Source organism: Hippocampus zosterae, chromosome 2 (assembly GCF_025434085.1).
Source record: "Hippocampus zosterae strain Florida chromosome 2, ASM2543408v3, whole genome shotgun sequence".
Classification (NCBI taxonomy): Eukaryota; Metazoa; Chordata; class Actinopteri; order Syngnathiformes; family Syngnathidae; genus Hippocampus; species Hippocampus zosterae.
Genome location: NC_067452.1, coordinates 26,579,232 through 26,595,219, shown reverse-complemented (window position 1 = coordinate 26,595,219; position 15,988 = coordinate 26,579,232). Strand labels below are relative to the sequence as shown.

Sequence of the window (15,988 nt, the reverse complement as noted above, 5' to 3'; positions counted from 1 at the left end):
AAAGGGAGTCCCCAAGTCAACAATTTCGACAATCATCCGTAATGGCAACAAAATCATGGCCGAGCTCGAAGCCAAAAGTCTGGACTACGATTGCAAATGGCTTCGGGGCGCGCTATATCCTAAATTGATGACAGTTGGCTTTGTCGGCTGCAATGTCAGTTGCTGATGACGAGTAACATTTGCTGACTGAATGTTTTCAAAGATGAAGTAGGAATGCTACAGTTGTTCGTTTCATCAATCCATCCATTTTCAGATCCGCTTATCCACACAAAGGTCGCGGGGCGTGATGGAGTATATCCCAGTTGTCTTCGGGCAGTAGGCAGGGGGACATCCTGAACTGGCTGCCAGCCAATCGCAGGTCTGTTCGTTTCATGTCTTATAACAGAATTTTCCCTTCATATACACGTATTTGTAATTGACATGTTTATACTGTCATGTTTTTACATCTATAAATATTCATGCTGTATTCCACATCACATCAGGCGGCCATTTAATTGAAATAGTTCCAACTAAATACTAGTTGGAACGTACAGATTCGTTATGCCCCGTTATGTATCGTTATGTTATATTGACTGTATTTACTTGGCTTACATTTATCAGCTGTAGGGTAATACAGTTTCTTTAGTTTCTTAACTATAGTACACACACATTGCATAGTGGCATGTTAGATTAGATATATTTCAAGATCAGTTTAGTTCATGGTGTGGCAAGTCAAAATATGACATTTGATTGGTTATAGATGATTGCTCACGAATGCATCGGCACGGATTGAATCTGAGTTTCCATATATAATAATAATAATAATAATACATTTTATTTATAAGGGCCTTTCAAGACACCCCCCTACCCCTAAAAAAAATCCAACAAAATTGCAAACGGTGGAACAAAGACAAGAAAGAGTAATACAAGACTCAGCTTCTATAATCAAAATAAGAAATAAATATTATAAAAATTCCTCGTCTCACCCCCCCTCGGGTGGTGTCCATCCCTCATTCAGCTCAGGTCCTCTACTTGAGGCCAGGAAGCTTGATGGTTCTGCGCAGTATCCTTGCTGTTCCCAGCACTGCACATTTCTGGACTGAGATGTCCGATGTTGTTCCCGGGATCTGTTCAACCACTCATCCAGTTTGGGGGTCACTGCCCCGAGTGCTCCGACCACCAGAGGCACGACTGTCACCTTTACCTTCCAGGCTCTCTCCAGCTCCTCCCTGAGCCCTTGGTATTTCTCGAGTTTCTCATGTCCCTTCTTCCTGATGTTTCCATCACTTGGGACCGCTACATCCACTACAACGGCTTTCCTCTGCCCTTTATCTATGATCACGATATCTGGTTGGTTCGCCATTACCATCTTGTCAGTCTGGATCTGGAAGTCCCACAGGATCTTCGCTCTGTCATTCTCCACCACCTTCGGAGGTGTTTCCCACTTTGACCTCGGGGTTTCCAGTCCATACTCCGCACAGATGTTTCGGTAGACTATGCCAGCCACCTGGTTATGGCGTTCCATGTCGGCTTTCCCTGCCAGCATCTTACACCCTGCAGTTATGTGTTGGATCGTCTCAGGTGCCTCTTTCCTGGACAGTGGCTCTCACACTCACTAGTCCCCAGCCTCCTTCCTTTCGGCTTTCGTACAGTCTCAGGGTGCTGGATTTGGGATGGAACCCTCCATGCATGGTTAGGAGCTTTCGGGTCCTAACGTCCGTGGTCTGAATCTCTTCCTTTGGCCACCTTATTATTCCTGCAGGGTATCTGATCACTGGCAGGGCATAGCTGTTTATTGCCCGGGTCTTATTCTTGCCATTGAGCTGGCTTCTTAGGACTTGCCTCACTCGCTGGAGGTATTTGGCCGTAGCCGCTTTCCTTGTTGCATGTTCGAGGTTGCCATTGGCTTGTGGTATACCGAGATAATTATAACTATCCTCAATGTCTGCTATTGTTCCTTCAGGGAGTGAGAGCCCTTCAGTGCGGACTACCTTTCCTCTCTTAGTCACCATCCGACTACATTTCTCAAGCCCGAATGACATCCCAATGTCGCTGCTGTAGATCCTGGTCGTGTGGATCAGGGAGTCTATGTCCCTTTCGCTCTTAGCATACAGCTTTATGTCATCTAAGTAGAGGAGGTGACTGTTTGTAGCTCCATTTCTGAGGCGGTATCCATAGCCTGTCTTGGTGATTACTTGGCTTAGTGGGTTCAGTCCTATGCAGAACAGCAGTGGGGAGAGTGCATCACCTTGGTATATGCCACATTTGATGGACACTTGGTTAAGTGGCTTGCCATTGGCTTCAAGTGTGGTTTTCCACATCCTCATCGAGTTCGCAACGAAGGCTCTTAGGGTCCTGTTCACCTTATACAGCTCCAAGCATTCAGTGATCCATGTATGTGGCATCGAGTCATAGGCTTTCTTGTAATCAATCCAGGCTGTGCACAGGTTGGTACGTCGGGACCTGCAGTCTTGTGTGACTGTTCTGTCAACCAGCCGCTGAGATATATATATATCACATATATATATAATTGCATTTTTTTAAGCAAAGTCACAATTCCTTAGAATGCGCTCACTGTGTAGTGCGTGCTATGTGCTATGTTTGCTGAATACCATCATAAGTTCCGCTCTCCAGCAGCAGTCCACATTCTTCCAGATTACGAAACTCTTCCACACTGATGAAGTTGTAGTCCACTCCAGGAACTTCCCCCTCTCTGGGCTGCCGAGTTGTACCTGTCAACAACAGCACAGTTTAGGAGAACCAGACAGAAAACGAGTGCAGGTGCTCCGGATCGAACACTTGGCTTATAGAGTACAGTGAAACTTTGATGCAGCGAATTCATCTTGAGCAAATTGTTCTGTCCGAAAAAAATCTGACAAAATGCTATTCATCTTCAAGACAGTCTGATAAAAGTATCCAGTGTCTGAGAAACACACTTTTCAATAAATGGTGGTGTAAATTACAGTCAAACTCAGGTTTGCCTTTGAAGAAAAAATGTCAAAGGTTTTGACTTTTTCAAAACCTGTATGGCTCCTCCGGGAAATGAAAATCAAAAGCATTCGGGAAGATTTGTTCCCACTTGTCACAAGGTTCTGGGATTAAAAAAAAAACAAAAAACATGACGGCGATTGCCAGCGGCTGTTAATATGAGACAATGTTGATGCAACTGTTCAAAGCTAAAAATGGATCAGTTTACTCCACTTTCAATCTACCTCTCAAAATAACTTCCTCAACCTAAACTACAAGGTGATGTTTCTGGTCCCGGGTCTTAACAACGCTGCAGTTACATTGATCAAATAACAATGCTCCCATAATGCTGCATCTCATTAAAAAAGTACGCATTACCTTGACGATGCTCTCATCTTCCAGATGCTGAAACACATTGTTATGGAAAACACTTCACACTTCTTAACGCGCCAACTCTGCTTAGCATCATTTTTGCTGTAATCAGGGATTTTTCAGAGCCACTGCCGAAGTCGCTCTGCTGTTCGCACACATAAGGAAATTTAACGTTGTATTTAATGTCCCCATTCTTCATTTTCATTCTGCGCCAGCATCCATCCTGATGCCGCTGTGGGCCATCACTTCTAAAACGGCTCAGTTTGCGAAATGGACACTCGTTTATCCTGGCTGCCAGCAAAAGGGAGAAGTGGCTAAAACTACAAAAAGGGGACATTTTCCAACTTAATCCAACTAACGCAGTGAACCTTGAGATGAATCCGTTTATTTGTCATCATGTAATGCTGAACATTTTATTGTTTAGATTCTTATGGGCAGACGTGACAGTTAAGTCTGTTTCATATTTAGAATCTTTTGGACTAATAGAGTAAGATCATACACATGTGCTGAGGTTGAACTGTGAACAAAAGTGAGGGGGGGGGGGTTAAAAAAAAAAGAATACCGTATTTTCACGACTATAAGGCGCTATTAAAAGTCTAAAATTTTCTCCAAAATGGACAGTACGCCTTATAATGCGATGCGTCTTTTCTATGAGCCGAGTTCCAAAATCTGGCTGAGACCCGACATGCTGTTTATATAGAGAAAAGGCGGAAGTGAGGTCGGCCAATCAGTGAAGTGCGGGGAATCGGTCGGCCAATCAGTGAAGTGCGTCCGCGCACTTATATTTACATATCTCTCTCTCCATAATTTACATATATGAAGAGAGGTGGACGTGAGGGAGGACAGGCACGCAGGGGGTGGGTCCGGCAATGAGTGAAGGGTGGGCGTGTAAGGCACGCCTCTAGCAGGTACCAGCACATGTATAAAAGGTGAGTGTGTGCATTATTGCAAAACAACTTCGGTTTTGGTTTTCAAGAACCCCCGAAAATGAGTTCCACAAAGAGACACGCCTACGAAGCGCAATTCAAGCTCCAAGCCATCGGTTATGCAGTGAAACACGGGAATCGAGCAGCCGCCAGAGAATTTAATATCAACGAATCCATGGTTCGCAAATGGAGGAAGCAGGAGAACGAGCTTCGCCAAGTCAAAAAGACCAAGCGCAGTTTCCGTGGAAATAAGGCGAGGTGGCCAGAGTTGGAAGACCAACTGGAGCGGTGGATTCTTGATCAAAGAGCAGCCGGCAGAAGCGTCTCCACGGTCACCATTCGACTAAGGGCGAAAACGTTAGCCGAAGAATTGAAAATTGAACATTTTCAAGGAGGTCCGTCTTGGTGCTTTCGCTTTATGAAACGGCGCCATCTATCTATGAGAGTGAAGACGACCGTGGCTCAGCAACTTCCAGCGGACTACAAAGAAAAGCCGGCCGTTTTCCGCACCTACTGCAGTAAAAAGATTGTCGACAAACGCATCCAGCCTAACCACATTACCAACATGGACGAGGTCCCGCTGACTTTCGACATCCCGGTGAACCACACTGTGGAGAAGAAGGGGACCAGCACGGTTGCGATACGCACAACGGGGCACGAGAAGTCAGCTTTCACTGTCGTTCTTGCTTGTCATGCTAACGGACAGAAACTGCCACCTATGGTGATTTTCAAGCGAAAGACGCTGCCGAAAGAAAAGTTTCCAGCCGGCGTCATCGTGAAAGCAAACCAAAAGGGCTGGATGGACGAGGAGAAAATGAGAGAGTGGCTAAGTGAGGTGTATGTTAAGAGACCGGATGGCTTTTTCCATGCCTCGCCGTCAAAGACAAAGTCAAGCAAATGAACTCCGAGCTTGCCGTCATTCCCGGAGGCTTGACGAAAGAACTCCAACCGCTGGACATCGGCATCAACCGGGCGTTCAAGGTGAAGTTGCGAGCGGCATGGGAAAAATGGATGATCGATGGCGAACACAGCTTCACGAAGAGTGGGAGGCAGCGCCGGGCTAGTTACGCCAAGATCTGTGAATGGATTGTAGCTGCTTGGACGAACGTTGCTCCTAGTACAGTTGTTCGAGCTTTTGGCAAAGCCGGCATCATTTCCGTGGAGCCACATGACGACGAGAGTGACTCTGACAACGAGGGGGAACCCGGCGGTTTGAATGGATTACCGATACTTGCACAATTGTTTAATTCGGACACAGAAGATGATGACTTTGATGGCTTTCTGACTGATGCTTGAGCAAAAAACGTGAGTACCTTGTAAATAAAATACACCCGAACTCAGTTCTGCTTTCGTTGCCTTTTTAAAAACGTGTTTTAGCTTCGAGCTTCAGTGTGTGCTTCAAGCTAACGTGTTAGCGAACGTGTTAGCATGCATGCATGCCGTATGTTTAAGCGTATGTTTTACCACTTTAAAACTGCGCCTATTCGTGCGGTGCGTCCTGTATATGTGTAAAATACAGAAATGTCACCCATTAATGAGACTGCGGCCATTGGTACGGTGCGCCGAATAGTCGTGAAAATACGGTAATTGGGCATCGCATTGCGCACGTGCCCGAGGACATGTTAGCAACTGTTTCTGGAATCACCTCTGTGTGCTCTGGCAAGAACATTGCATTAGCATTGTGAAGCCCACACGCAAACGTAAAAGATCAGTTCTGCTAACAGCCAGTTAACTCCCGGTTGAACTTCAAATACTCATTAAAACAGACTGTTCATAAACAACAACCCCATCTTGATACAGTTGAAGATCTTTTCAATGTACTCTGGTTAGGTTTTCAGCACTGTAACATTCACATTTCAAAGTCCCGATTTCACGAAATTCATTTTTCATTTGCCGATTTTGCTTACAACAAACACCTTCATAACGTAGACTTCATTATAACGACCAGACTTTTCCTAGAATATAGTGAAAAGGACTTCGTTATAAACGAACAGTGGCAAGCTAACTGCCACCGCGACCTTGCTTCTGAACAAAATGTACTTTGTAAATTGTCTGAACGAAATCTCCCAGACGAAGCTCAGCCGAGACTACGAATTAGCAAAACTGACAATTTCGACAATCATCTGTAGTGACAAAAAAAAAAAAAAAAAAATCGAGGTAGAGTTTGAGGCCAACAGATTGAAAGATGATCGTAAACGGCTTCTGTGCGCGGCACATCTTGAACTGGAGAAGGCACTTTTCATTTGCTGACTGAATGTTTTCAGAGATGAGGTAGGAACGCTATACTTGTTTGCTTCATGTCTAATATTTTTTTTCTTCATACTGTATACACATTTGTAATTTGAGATTATACTGTATTACAGGTTCATGTTTTTACATCTATAAATGTTCATATTGCATTATACATAGTTGTTGGCAGCCATTTTATTGGAAATGATTTTAACGCACTAATTCACTATTTCCCTCAAGGTACATTGTAATGAGATTTGACTGTAACCTAAATCAAACGTGTGATATATGGGCTGTGACTTTTTTTTTCATCATTGGCCTGCAGAAGAAATTGTGATTCAACAACCAAGTGAGTTCATGCTCTGCATATCACAGAAATTGCCAGTCAATTTTTGCTTCTTGTAGGTAAGAATATCTGACAACTCAAAAAGCCCCAATACGCATCCATCTATATATTGAGTGACCTCGTAACATTTTTTTTGTTCTTGTTGTCATTGAAAACTTCAAATGGTCTCACAATAACCTGTATGAACAGTTCCAGTCTGGTTTCCACTTACTCCACAGTAATTTTAGGGGGGGTGGGGGGGATTTGATTGTTTACAAATAAAAAAGAAGAGGCCAATGATTGAAATGTGGTATTTTCTCCCATTCTTCTTCTTTGATCAATAGATATATTTTCATTTTATCCAAATACTCTGTTATTCAATCGAAACTTTAATAGGATATGCAATTCTAAAATATTCTGGAGCTGCAGTTTGAGCTACTATCTAACTCTCAAAAACATGGATTCTTTCATCCATTTCAAATCCCAACTCTCAAAAACAATAGCTTACATTTAAAACAGCTATACAGCTTATTCAACCTAATACAGTACCATTCGATCTGCCTGTTTGTTGTTTTCTATTCATTTCTTTCATTGTTGTATAGCGTCCTTGAGTGCCAAGTAAAAGGACTTGAAATGCATTTTATTGTTATCTCTGCTAAAGACATTCGCTTCTCGATACACAATCCCTCCATTTTCTCTATTTGTCTTTGTTGTATCTTGGGATTCTGCCAAGATGTGATGGATTACCTGGTGGCCTCGGACCACTGGCACTGTTCAGCTCCTGTCATCTTTATAAGAGCCAAGCACAATATTTAATAAGGCTTTAGGCTGTCTAGTGAAGTACAAAGTCATGCTTCGACAACCTTTCGCTATGTTCCTTAGGCTCATGCTCGTGTCGATGAGCAGGCTTGGACTACCAGAGTGAGACAGCTGCAATTCATTTTCAAATCATAACAATAAGCCGAGTTACGGCTCAGGGGAAAGACTTTGCTTGTTGATATCTCATTGTTGCTGGATGGTGACTTATTTGAATGTTCCACTCCCAACCAAATGTGAACTCACTTGTAAGCTAGACAGTGTGTTTGAATTATTGGACTTGGCATAGCAACTCTTGGCTGGTGTACACATATAGTTTGCTAAAATGGCAATCATCTTATTCATCATTCCAGTTGCAATTAAAATTATTATTCTAATACTCACAGGGAATCGTGCGCAGGTACAGGTTGTCCCTGATCACCTGCTGAAGCTTGTGGTCCAGGGAACCCTTCTGGAACTGCAGGCTGAGGTAGTGTTGCAAATCGGCATTCAACACCTTCCCTAGGAGAAAAAGACCATATTTCAGTTATCCCCCCAAAATATTCATTTTTTAAAAAATTGAGGTAGAGAAAAAAAACCCTAAAACTTTGACTTTTTCATGACTGGTAAGGATTTGGCTGTACACAATAGTGTTTCAATACGCTAAACCAGGAACCATCTTATGACCACTTGCTTTTGTAATAATAATGAAACACATGCACTGTATCAAATATTCTGCATATTCTGCATTCTTACACAAAGGTATAAATTCATTTATGATAGATACTGTAAGAGTGATATAAATTCATTTATAAATAATACTGACAGCTGTTCAACACAGTTTTGACTCTTGCAATCAGAATCAGAATCGGAATCACCTTTATTGGCCATGTATGTAGAACACACAAGGAATTTGAAATAATGAATTCAAGAAACAGTAACTGAAACTACCCACGGTGCTCACTTAAAAGTGCAAAACCCCTGTAAACTACAACCACAGTATGAGGTATTAAACAGTGTACTAGACATAATTACCTTGTACAGGTGTTCAAAATGTTGTGTGTAACTTGTGTGACTATGTCACCAGAACTAACTGACAAGAAATCACAAAGGACACGGTGTACTGATACCCAATTTGAAATTGATTCTATGTAACCTAACCTGTGTAGTCACTTGATTATAGTCAACCTCTGCCAATGTGAAAACATTTCAACATTGTAATCAGATGTGTTTACCACATGACATGGAGAAAAGTAAGAAAGTGAGACGACCTTTCAGTGACTACTGAAAAAGCGAATATATAATTGTTTTTAGAAACCTCAGCGGGAAGAACTGAAGAAGACATTTGGTTAAGCGGAAGAGAGACAGCTACGCTAGTGTGAGTTAAAAACTCTGTTTATGAAAAAATGTGTGGGACGCAACATTTTGCTGTTCAAGAACGCTTGCTGGCTGCATTGCAGCCATGAGGAACTAATATTTCATCTGGACTTCGAAACAACTCGGGTGTGCCTGCTTCTTCATTGAAACAGTCAAGCAACTGCGGTATAGCTGGGGCCAATAGACACACCGCTCACTGTTACGCAACTCTTTGGACTTTTTACCAGAACAATGCGAGTGAGGAATTTGGGTCAAGGGAATAGAAGCTGGGTCTCAATGCACGTTGCACAAGCTTGCGGCTTGTGTTCCCAGAACCCGAAATATGGAAGACATTCAAACTAAAAAAACAAAACAAAACAAAACAATGTCATTTCTGCTTCGGAATGTCCAATAAACCAAACCCAGAAAGGATCAGCTAGAATCAGTCCTGACAATGGAGGTTACTAATTGCCACCATGGGATTGCAGAGGGTAGATGCCCCATCGGGTCGACAAAATCAATCTCCCAAATTTAAACGCATGCAAATCACCTCCCCTGTCTAAAGCCAAATCCAACTCCGGTGCACAGAACAGGGCAGTCTTTGTGGCTCGCCTGTCAGGTTGCGTTAGTGTGCTACATCATATCTCCATAGACAAAGAGAGGCAGAGAAAAAGAGAGGGAGTGGTACCTCTCAGCTTTCCGCTAACTTACATGGTAGCATTATCGCTGGCCTGCCAGGGTTATGGTTTGAGGCGTGTGGGGCACAACAGAAGTCTTTGTGCTTTGTCATTTGCCTATTAGATACATACCATTCAGTTTCAGGGGTGGAGAATCATTAAAAACTGAGGGAGGGCAGGGATGAGGGTTTTTTGTGAGCAGACGAGAGTAATGGTGATGACATGGGAGCGTACAAGAGAATCGTGGCTTGTCCCGATACTCCTCTCATTATTATCACTGCATCTCTCCTCTTTGCCTTTCTTGCTGCGGATATTTATCATCCCAGGTGGATCCCTGTGAGACTTTGCTTAAGATCTCTTTCAAAAGTACAGTACCAGTCAGCTGAATCCCACATCTCCTTCTCCGTTTCCCCACTACAGTATTTGCCTTTGAAACGTTTAATTTACCTTCTCTCTTTCCGAAGCCTCCGTTCTTAAGTCATGTGTGAGTCATGTTGGTGTTTAATAATAATGAAGATAGTGCACTTAAATTACATTTATAAATTAGAATTGTAACACTAAATTTTCTGCTAGGTTTCCAAAACTTGTGTATGTCTGTGAGAGTGTACTGTATACTTTTCACACACACACACACACGCACACACACACACACACACGCACGCACACACACACACACACACACGCACACACGCACACACACACACACGCACACACACACACACACACACACACACACACACACACACACACACACACACACACACACACACACACACACAAACGTATATAGATATGAATACCCTTCTTCTGTTTTAACTGCTATCTAAACTATTGCTGCCCCCATGAGGATAAGGTTGTCGGCTCATGTAAACTTTCTTGCTCTGGAAAATGCTGTATGCACTGTGTTAAGCACTGACGTCAGCTACCTCAAGCAAGTCAAATCGAATAACACTGTACAATGTCTATCATGCCTAGTTGTGTGGTACTAATTTCAAAATCCTAAAGCAAACTGGATAAATACTATGATGGAATAAGTACTTTAATCAATTGTCAGGGCAAAGAAATGTTGGAGACATGAGTGATCACACAGATAGACTATGATCATTCTCTAAATTGGTTAAATATTGATTCCTGCTGAGCGACTAATAAAAATGTTGACTTTTGATTCTTGCCTGGCTAATGATTGAATGAATGATGAGTAGGGGGAGGGGCGGGAGGTGGGGGTTGGAGCACATTCCCTCACTGTGGCGGAACTAACAAGTGCACTCTAACATGAATGCAACACAAACGTAGCTTGACATGCAAGCGGACTTCTCTGTCTACTATTTTGCCAAGCAATAGGGGTTAAGAGTAATAAATCGTGTGGTCACGGTGGCGATTTGTTCCCCAAATCTTTGGAATATTTTTTGGAGAGCGGAGGTGAAGATCACAAGCTTAGCACAGCCGTGCCTCTGCCGCTGAGCAGCAGTCAGAAGTAGGGCATTGCTCCACAATAGCACCCATAATAAATAAAATCAAAGTTCAAGCCAAGTCAACAGTATTTATAGAGCACTTTCAAACAATATAAATACACAAACTGAATAATTCTTGTGCAAGAACAACATAAGAAAAAAAATAGTCTACGTTATTGCAAAGACAAAAAAGCTTTGCCTCAATGACAGAGGAAGCAAAGCCGACAACAGTGGGTGTCTAATCAGGCTTTCCTTTCATGCTGGCACCTGGTAACGAGAATGCCTCTGCCATCTGCAAATTGTCTCCTTGTTAGGCGTATTTGGCAACTCAGGGCTGCAGAAAATGTCATCTCATTCTCTCCCTGTAGTACACAGGGAAAGTTGATTGAAATCCAAAACATGCTCTGTTTCATCACTTTTTCTTAAAATTTGAGATACAAGTTAAATTTTTTTTAAATGGCACAACTCGTACAGTCTGGACTTAAAAACGAACAGGAGCTGTTGCTCCCAGAGCAATTTTGCATTGTATTTGCTTTGGTCCACAATTTGATGTTATGATGATTCCCTGATTTTTGAAGCACTTTTTGAGCTCTTGGAGTGACACTTACTGTATATAGGTTAGTCCCTGGTCCACATTTTTACTTAGAGTACACTTCTCACTATATTTTGAAAGAGAGGTAAAATGAGAGGATGTGCAGGATGGAGAAGGTGGAGAACAGTGGAAGGAGTATATGCGACAGAAGAGAGCATGCTAAAGTGAAAGAAAAAAATTCTAAGACGGCACTGAGACCAGCCATGTTGTATGCTTTGATGCACTGTCGAAAGAGACAGAGCTGCAAGGTGGCTCAGTTGAAGATGTTGAGATTCTTTTCATGTGTGACAAGGATGGACAGGTTCAGGAATAAGCTCATCAGGGACACCAAGAACCGAAAATTTGAGACCTTGCTTGTCTTGAGTGTCTCAAGATTCAAACAGACCAAAACCTTCGGTCACTCGGCAACCCGGTCTTACCAGCTGAGCTACAGCCACCCAGCAAGACCAACATGCTGTTGTTGCCCTGATGGTAGCTGGTGACACCAGTAAGACTGCAGCTGGTCACCATCTATCACCAGCCCTTGGCAGGGCCCCAGCAACATGCTGGCCCTGCTGGGCGGCCCGTGACTCAGTTCATAGAGTGGGTTGCTCAGTGACCAAACGTTTAGCTGTTCATGTCTTGGCTGTTTTGTTTTGCTCCTGGTGACACCAGCAACAAAACCGTGCTGATCTCAGTTATTTGTTTCTATTTTCATTTAACGATGTGTGTGTATATATTTTAGCAGGGGAAACAAAGATGCAGACGTCCGATTGAGATGGTTTTTACACGTCCAGAGGTGGCACACACATTTGTTGCACAGTTCATTTTGAGCATTTGGCAGAAACAAAAACAGGTGTGCCCAGTTAGTTTTCACATCAGCTTGCAGTGTTCACATCTACTTTGTGCCTCGTTTTGCATGTAAACACCTCCTGTCCAATGAATACACCCTAAACTTGGCACCGTTTATTATCCATCAGGATGTTACAAGCTTTCATTTTGGTTTTGCTCAAAGTAGCAGAGCGTATTATCAAGGTCTCGCCTGTTGGGCCATCAGTCAGAAAAGTCCAAACAAGGATGTGTATCAGACACACCACGAAAACCATGCCACTGAAGCCTTTTCTCTTCACCACACAAAGGGGAGCTGAAATACTAAATTGTGTCGGAGTGCCGATTGCTGTCTTTCCCGGGGACATTCATATCCTGATCTGTTGTACACTGTATTCTTCATTGTGAAACCCAGATACAAGGTTACATCGGCATTCACCCAATGGAGCTGAAAGCCAGAGCTAGTCAAAACAGCAGTTTAAGCACTGGTGAGGTCGACAATTTGCAGAAGTATTGAGCAAAATAAGAAAAGGCAGGAGTTTGATTATTTCTATTTCCTTTCTGCTCCATTGTTCATCTGGTAGGGGGAAGCCGTATGGATGTCAAATAAAAGAAGCAGCTCTGTATCATTCTAAGCCTTCTGTTGTTTGAAATGGCTGTGCCTTGAGAACACTCCATCTGGCTTGTCTTTTCTACCCATCTCCAAGCTGTTGATTTCATCACATAAAATGTTTCAATCATGGTTTTCCCTGCACGGGGAGTGGCTAAGCTTAATTTTGCATTGCTAGTTCTCCTTGACCGCACTCCAGAGTATGGCTGAGTGGAGCACAACATGTGGATCAACTGTTTGCAACAACAATGTTGGCGTGTGGCTCCAGAATTGCTGATGGATTTTCTTTTATGACAGATTTAGCGCATTCGCTTTGTGGAGCACCCGTAGGATCTATTTAGGTCATCTCATGGTAATTATGAACATTTTTTGTGTTTCACTCTCTGACTATTTATTACCGTAATCACCCACAACAACACAGTTCAGATTTGTGGCATCCTCTCTAATTGTCACATTTATATTTATTTGCAAATCATCTCTCCATACTGAAGCATCTGAAGCCTACAACATTTGCTTTCTTCCTTCAAAGAGCGGTAAACTCTCTTTCCAGTATAAGGGAATGGAGTTCCGTTCCTGCGACGATAGACATGCAACATGCAGAACAGTCACTGCCAGTGCTCAAAACGTGTTGCAGAACAAACCTGTGCACCGACCACCACAACCCCAGCTCACACATGCACACGATTTAATGAGAAGGAGATCAGAGAGCAGAACACTCCATTCTGACATGTCTCGGTGGTAGATGTCAAATAAAGTGTAGTAGAAAAAAATTAGTCATTATTTCATTTAACATTGACTGCAGTCAATGTCATGCAAGCCACGGCATGGAAACAAGTCAACGAATCAGTGTAAAAGTGAATCTCAATTCTGGTTGTAATGGTGACAAAATACATTCCTATTTTCACTCTTTTCCAACATGATGACGTCAGATTTGACTGAACATCACCTAAAAAAGGCTATGACTACTAAGCAGTCAGTGATGCTTTAACGGTGCAGCCTAATAATATGCACAGCTGTGCAGAAGGCTTTATGGGAAAGCTCAGCCAGGAGAATGCTTTTGCTCTTTGTTTTAAATTCTTTTTATGCAATGGCACATATGCTGCATCACTCACCAGCTCTCACATCCTAGTATTTCATCCTAGTATAAGCATGCATTACGGCAACATTCACTTTTTAGCCAGTGAAGTTGATGGCCATGAATTATTTAATGACATAAACTGAACATTGAATTGTATGAATGTGTGTGTGTGTGTGCATGCGTGTGTGTGTGTGTCCTAGCAAATATGCTGTTAGAGCATGCTCCAAATCCCAGAAAAACCATGTTAGAAACATTTGCAGAAATGTGCAGGAAAATGTCCAATGTCCTTCGACTTTTTGGAATCAATTATTTGCATTTGGAATCACACAAGATAGCAGAGAGAAATAGTGGTCACATCTCTATCAGTCACAATTTTGACCTTCCTGGGACAAAAAAAGTAAATATGTACATTTTCCAAACCTTGTAATATTTGGTGATATGTCAATCCAGAAAAAAGCAACATAGTATTATATATCAATTTCGTTCCCTGCAGTTTTGCATAACTTTCAAACTGGTGTGCGAAATAATTATGACCACTCAGAAGCAGCCTTAGTGCTTCAGCCTAGCAACAAAGTTTTTCATGTTTTGTTTACGCCACAAGGGATTGTATTGCATTCCCTTGTTGCTTTTTGTAATGACGTACTGTAGATTTAACTTTATTCAATTCAACTGTATTTATGGAGCACTTTAAAACAACCACCGCATTATACATAGTGCTGTGCATGCTGCAATAATAATTCATACAACAACAAACCATAAAACAATAAATTAATGACTAAGACAATAGAAAGCACAAAAACAGTAAAACTGAAAATCAAGTCTCATGCTCTCCGACTTAAACGTGGCTATATGGCTGAAAATGTAACTGCATCTTACCGGTTTACTGGAAATAGTTATACAAGCCTGCTCTAGAACACAGTTAGGATCAGAGGTTTTTGTTGCTGTTCTTGTTTGTTTGTTTGTTTTCCATGGAAACAGATGTTTGCCCCAGATTTGGTTTGGAACCGAGTTCAGCATTTCATGTTTTTCCTGCTGGCTCGTGAGGAAACCTGGGGGGTAGGATCTTTAATACACCAGGTGTTAAACTTGTTTCATGTAAAAAAAAAATTTTTTTTTAAAGTGTTTTGTTGTGGTTTGGCACTAAATAAGTCAAGATGGATGTCATTGTATTCATGTATAAGTCTCACGTTGCAATTATGTCTCAATGTCCTTTTCGAGTTACATCGCAGTTACATAGCAGTACAGAAGGAGGCCAAAAAAAGAGTGCCTAGCAAAAGTGTGGTTGTAGCACCAACACCGAGCCTGCCAGGTGAGTCATACTGTTGTGCTGCTCAGAAACGGATGTAGGCAGAGCTGAGTTATCTGACTGATGATCTGTACGTCTTTTTCGCCACAATGTCAGAGAGATGACTCGTTGGAGCTTTTCAGGCAGGGTATTTTTGTGACTCTGAGTAGTTCTCTTTTGGGCTGCTGCGCAAACAACACGGTGGGTGCTGCAAAAGCTCTAATGTGCCAACATTTAGTAATTGGATGAAATAAGATCGTGAAAATAATGCTTTAACTTGCGGCCGTGAATTTGTAAGTCTCATTTCCTTCAGCTTGAAGTGAGTTAGACTGAACATGTAAATACATTTTGAATGAAATGGAAATGACTTAAGGTATGGTCAAACCAACTCCTCATCATTCTAAAACGGCAATTTTGATTGGTGACCTTTTAATATTTTAAGTGGTATACAAGTGCAAGTATAAATTAAACACTGTAAAGAAGAAAATTTAATGCATCAGCATTGCTTGCTGACATCCTACTCTGAAACCACAACCTCA

General features: G+C 42.2%; 1 protein-coding gene across 3 annotated transcripts in view; it reads right to left on the bottom strand.

Moving 5' to 3' along the window:
* LOC127595887 (membrane-associated guanylate kinase, WW and PDZ domain-containing protein 3-like) overlaps positions 1–15,988 on the bottom strand; it is an 87,965-nt gene that overhangs the window by 30,962 nt on the left and 41,015 nt on the right. For all 3 annotated transcript variants that reach the window (XM_052057820.1, XM_052057822.1, XM_052057819.1), the window contains exons 2-3: positions 7,999–8,115; positions 2,592–2,711 (exon numbers count right to left, since the gene is read on the bottom strand). In XM_052057820.1, coding sequence (XP_051913780.1) covers positions 2,592–2,711; positions 7,999–8,115 — 237 coding nt within the window. The remainder of the gene's footprint in view (positions 1–2,591; positions 2,712–7,998; positions 8,116–15,988) is intronic.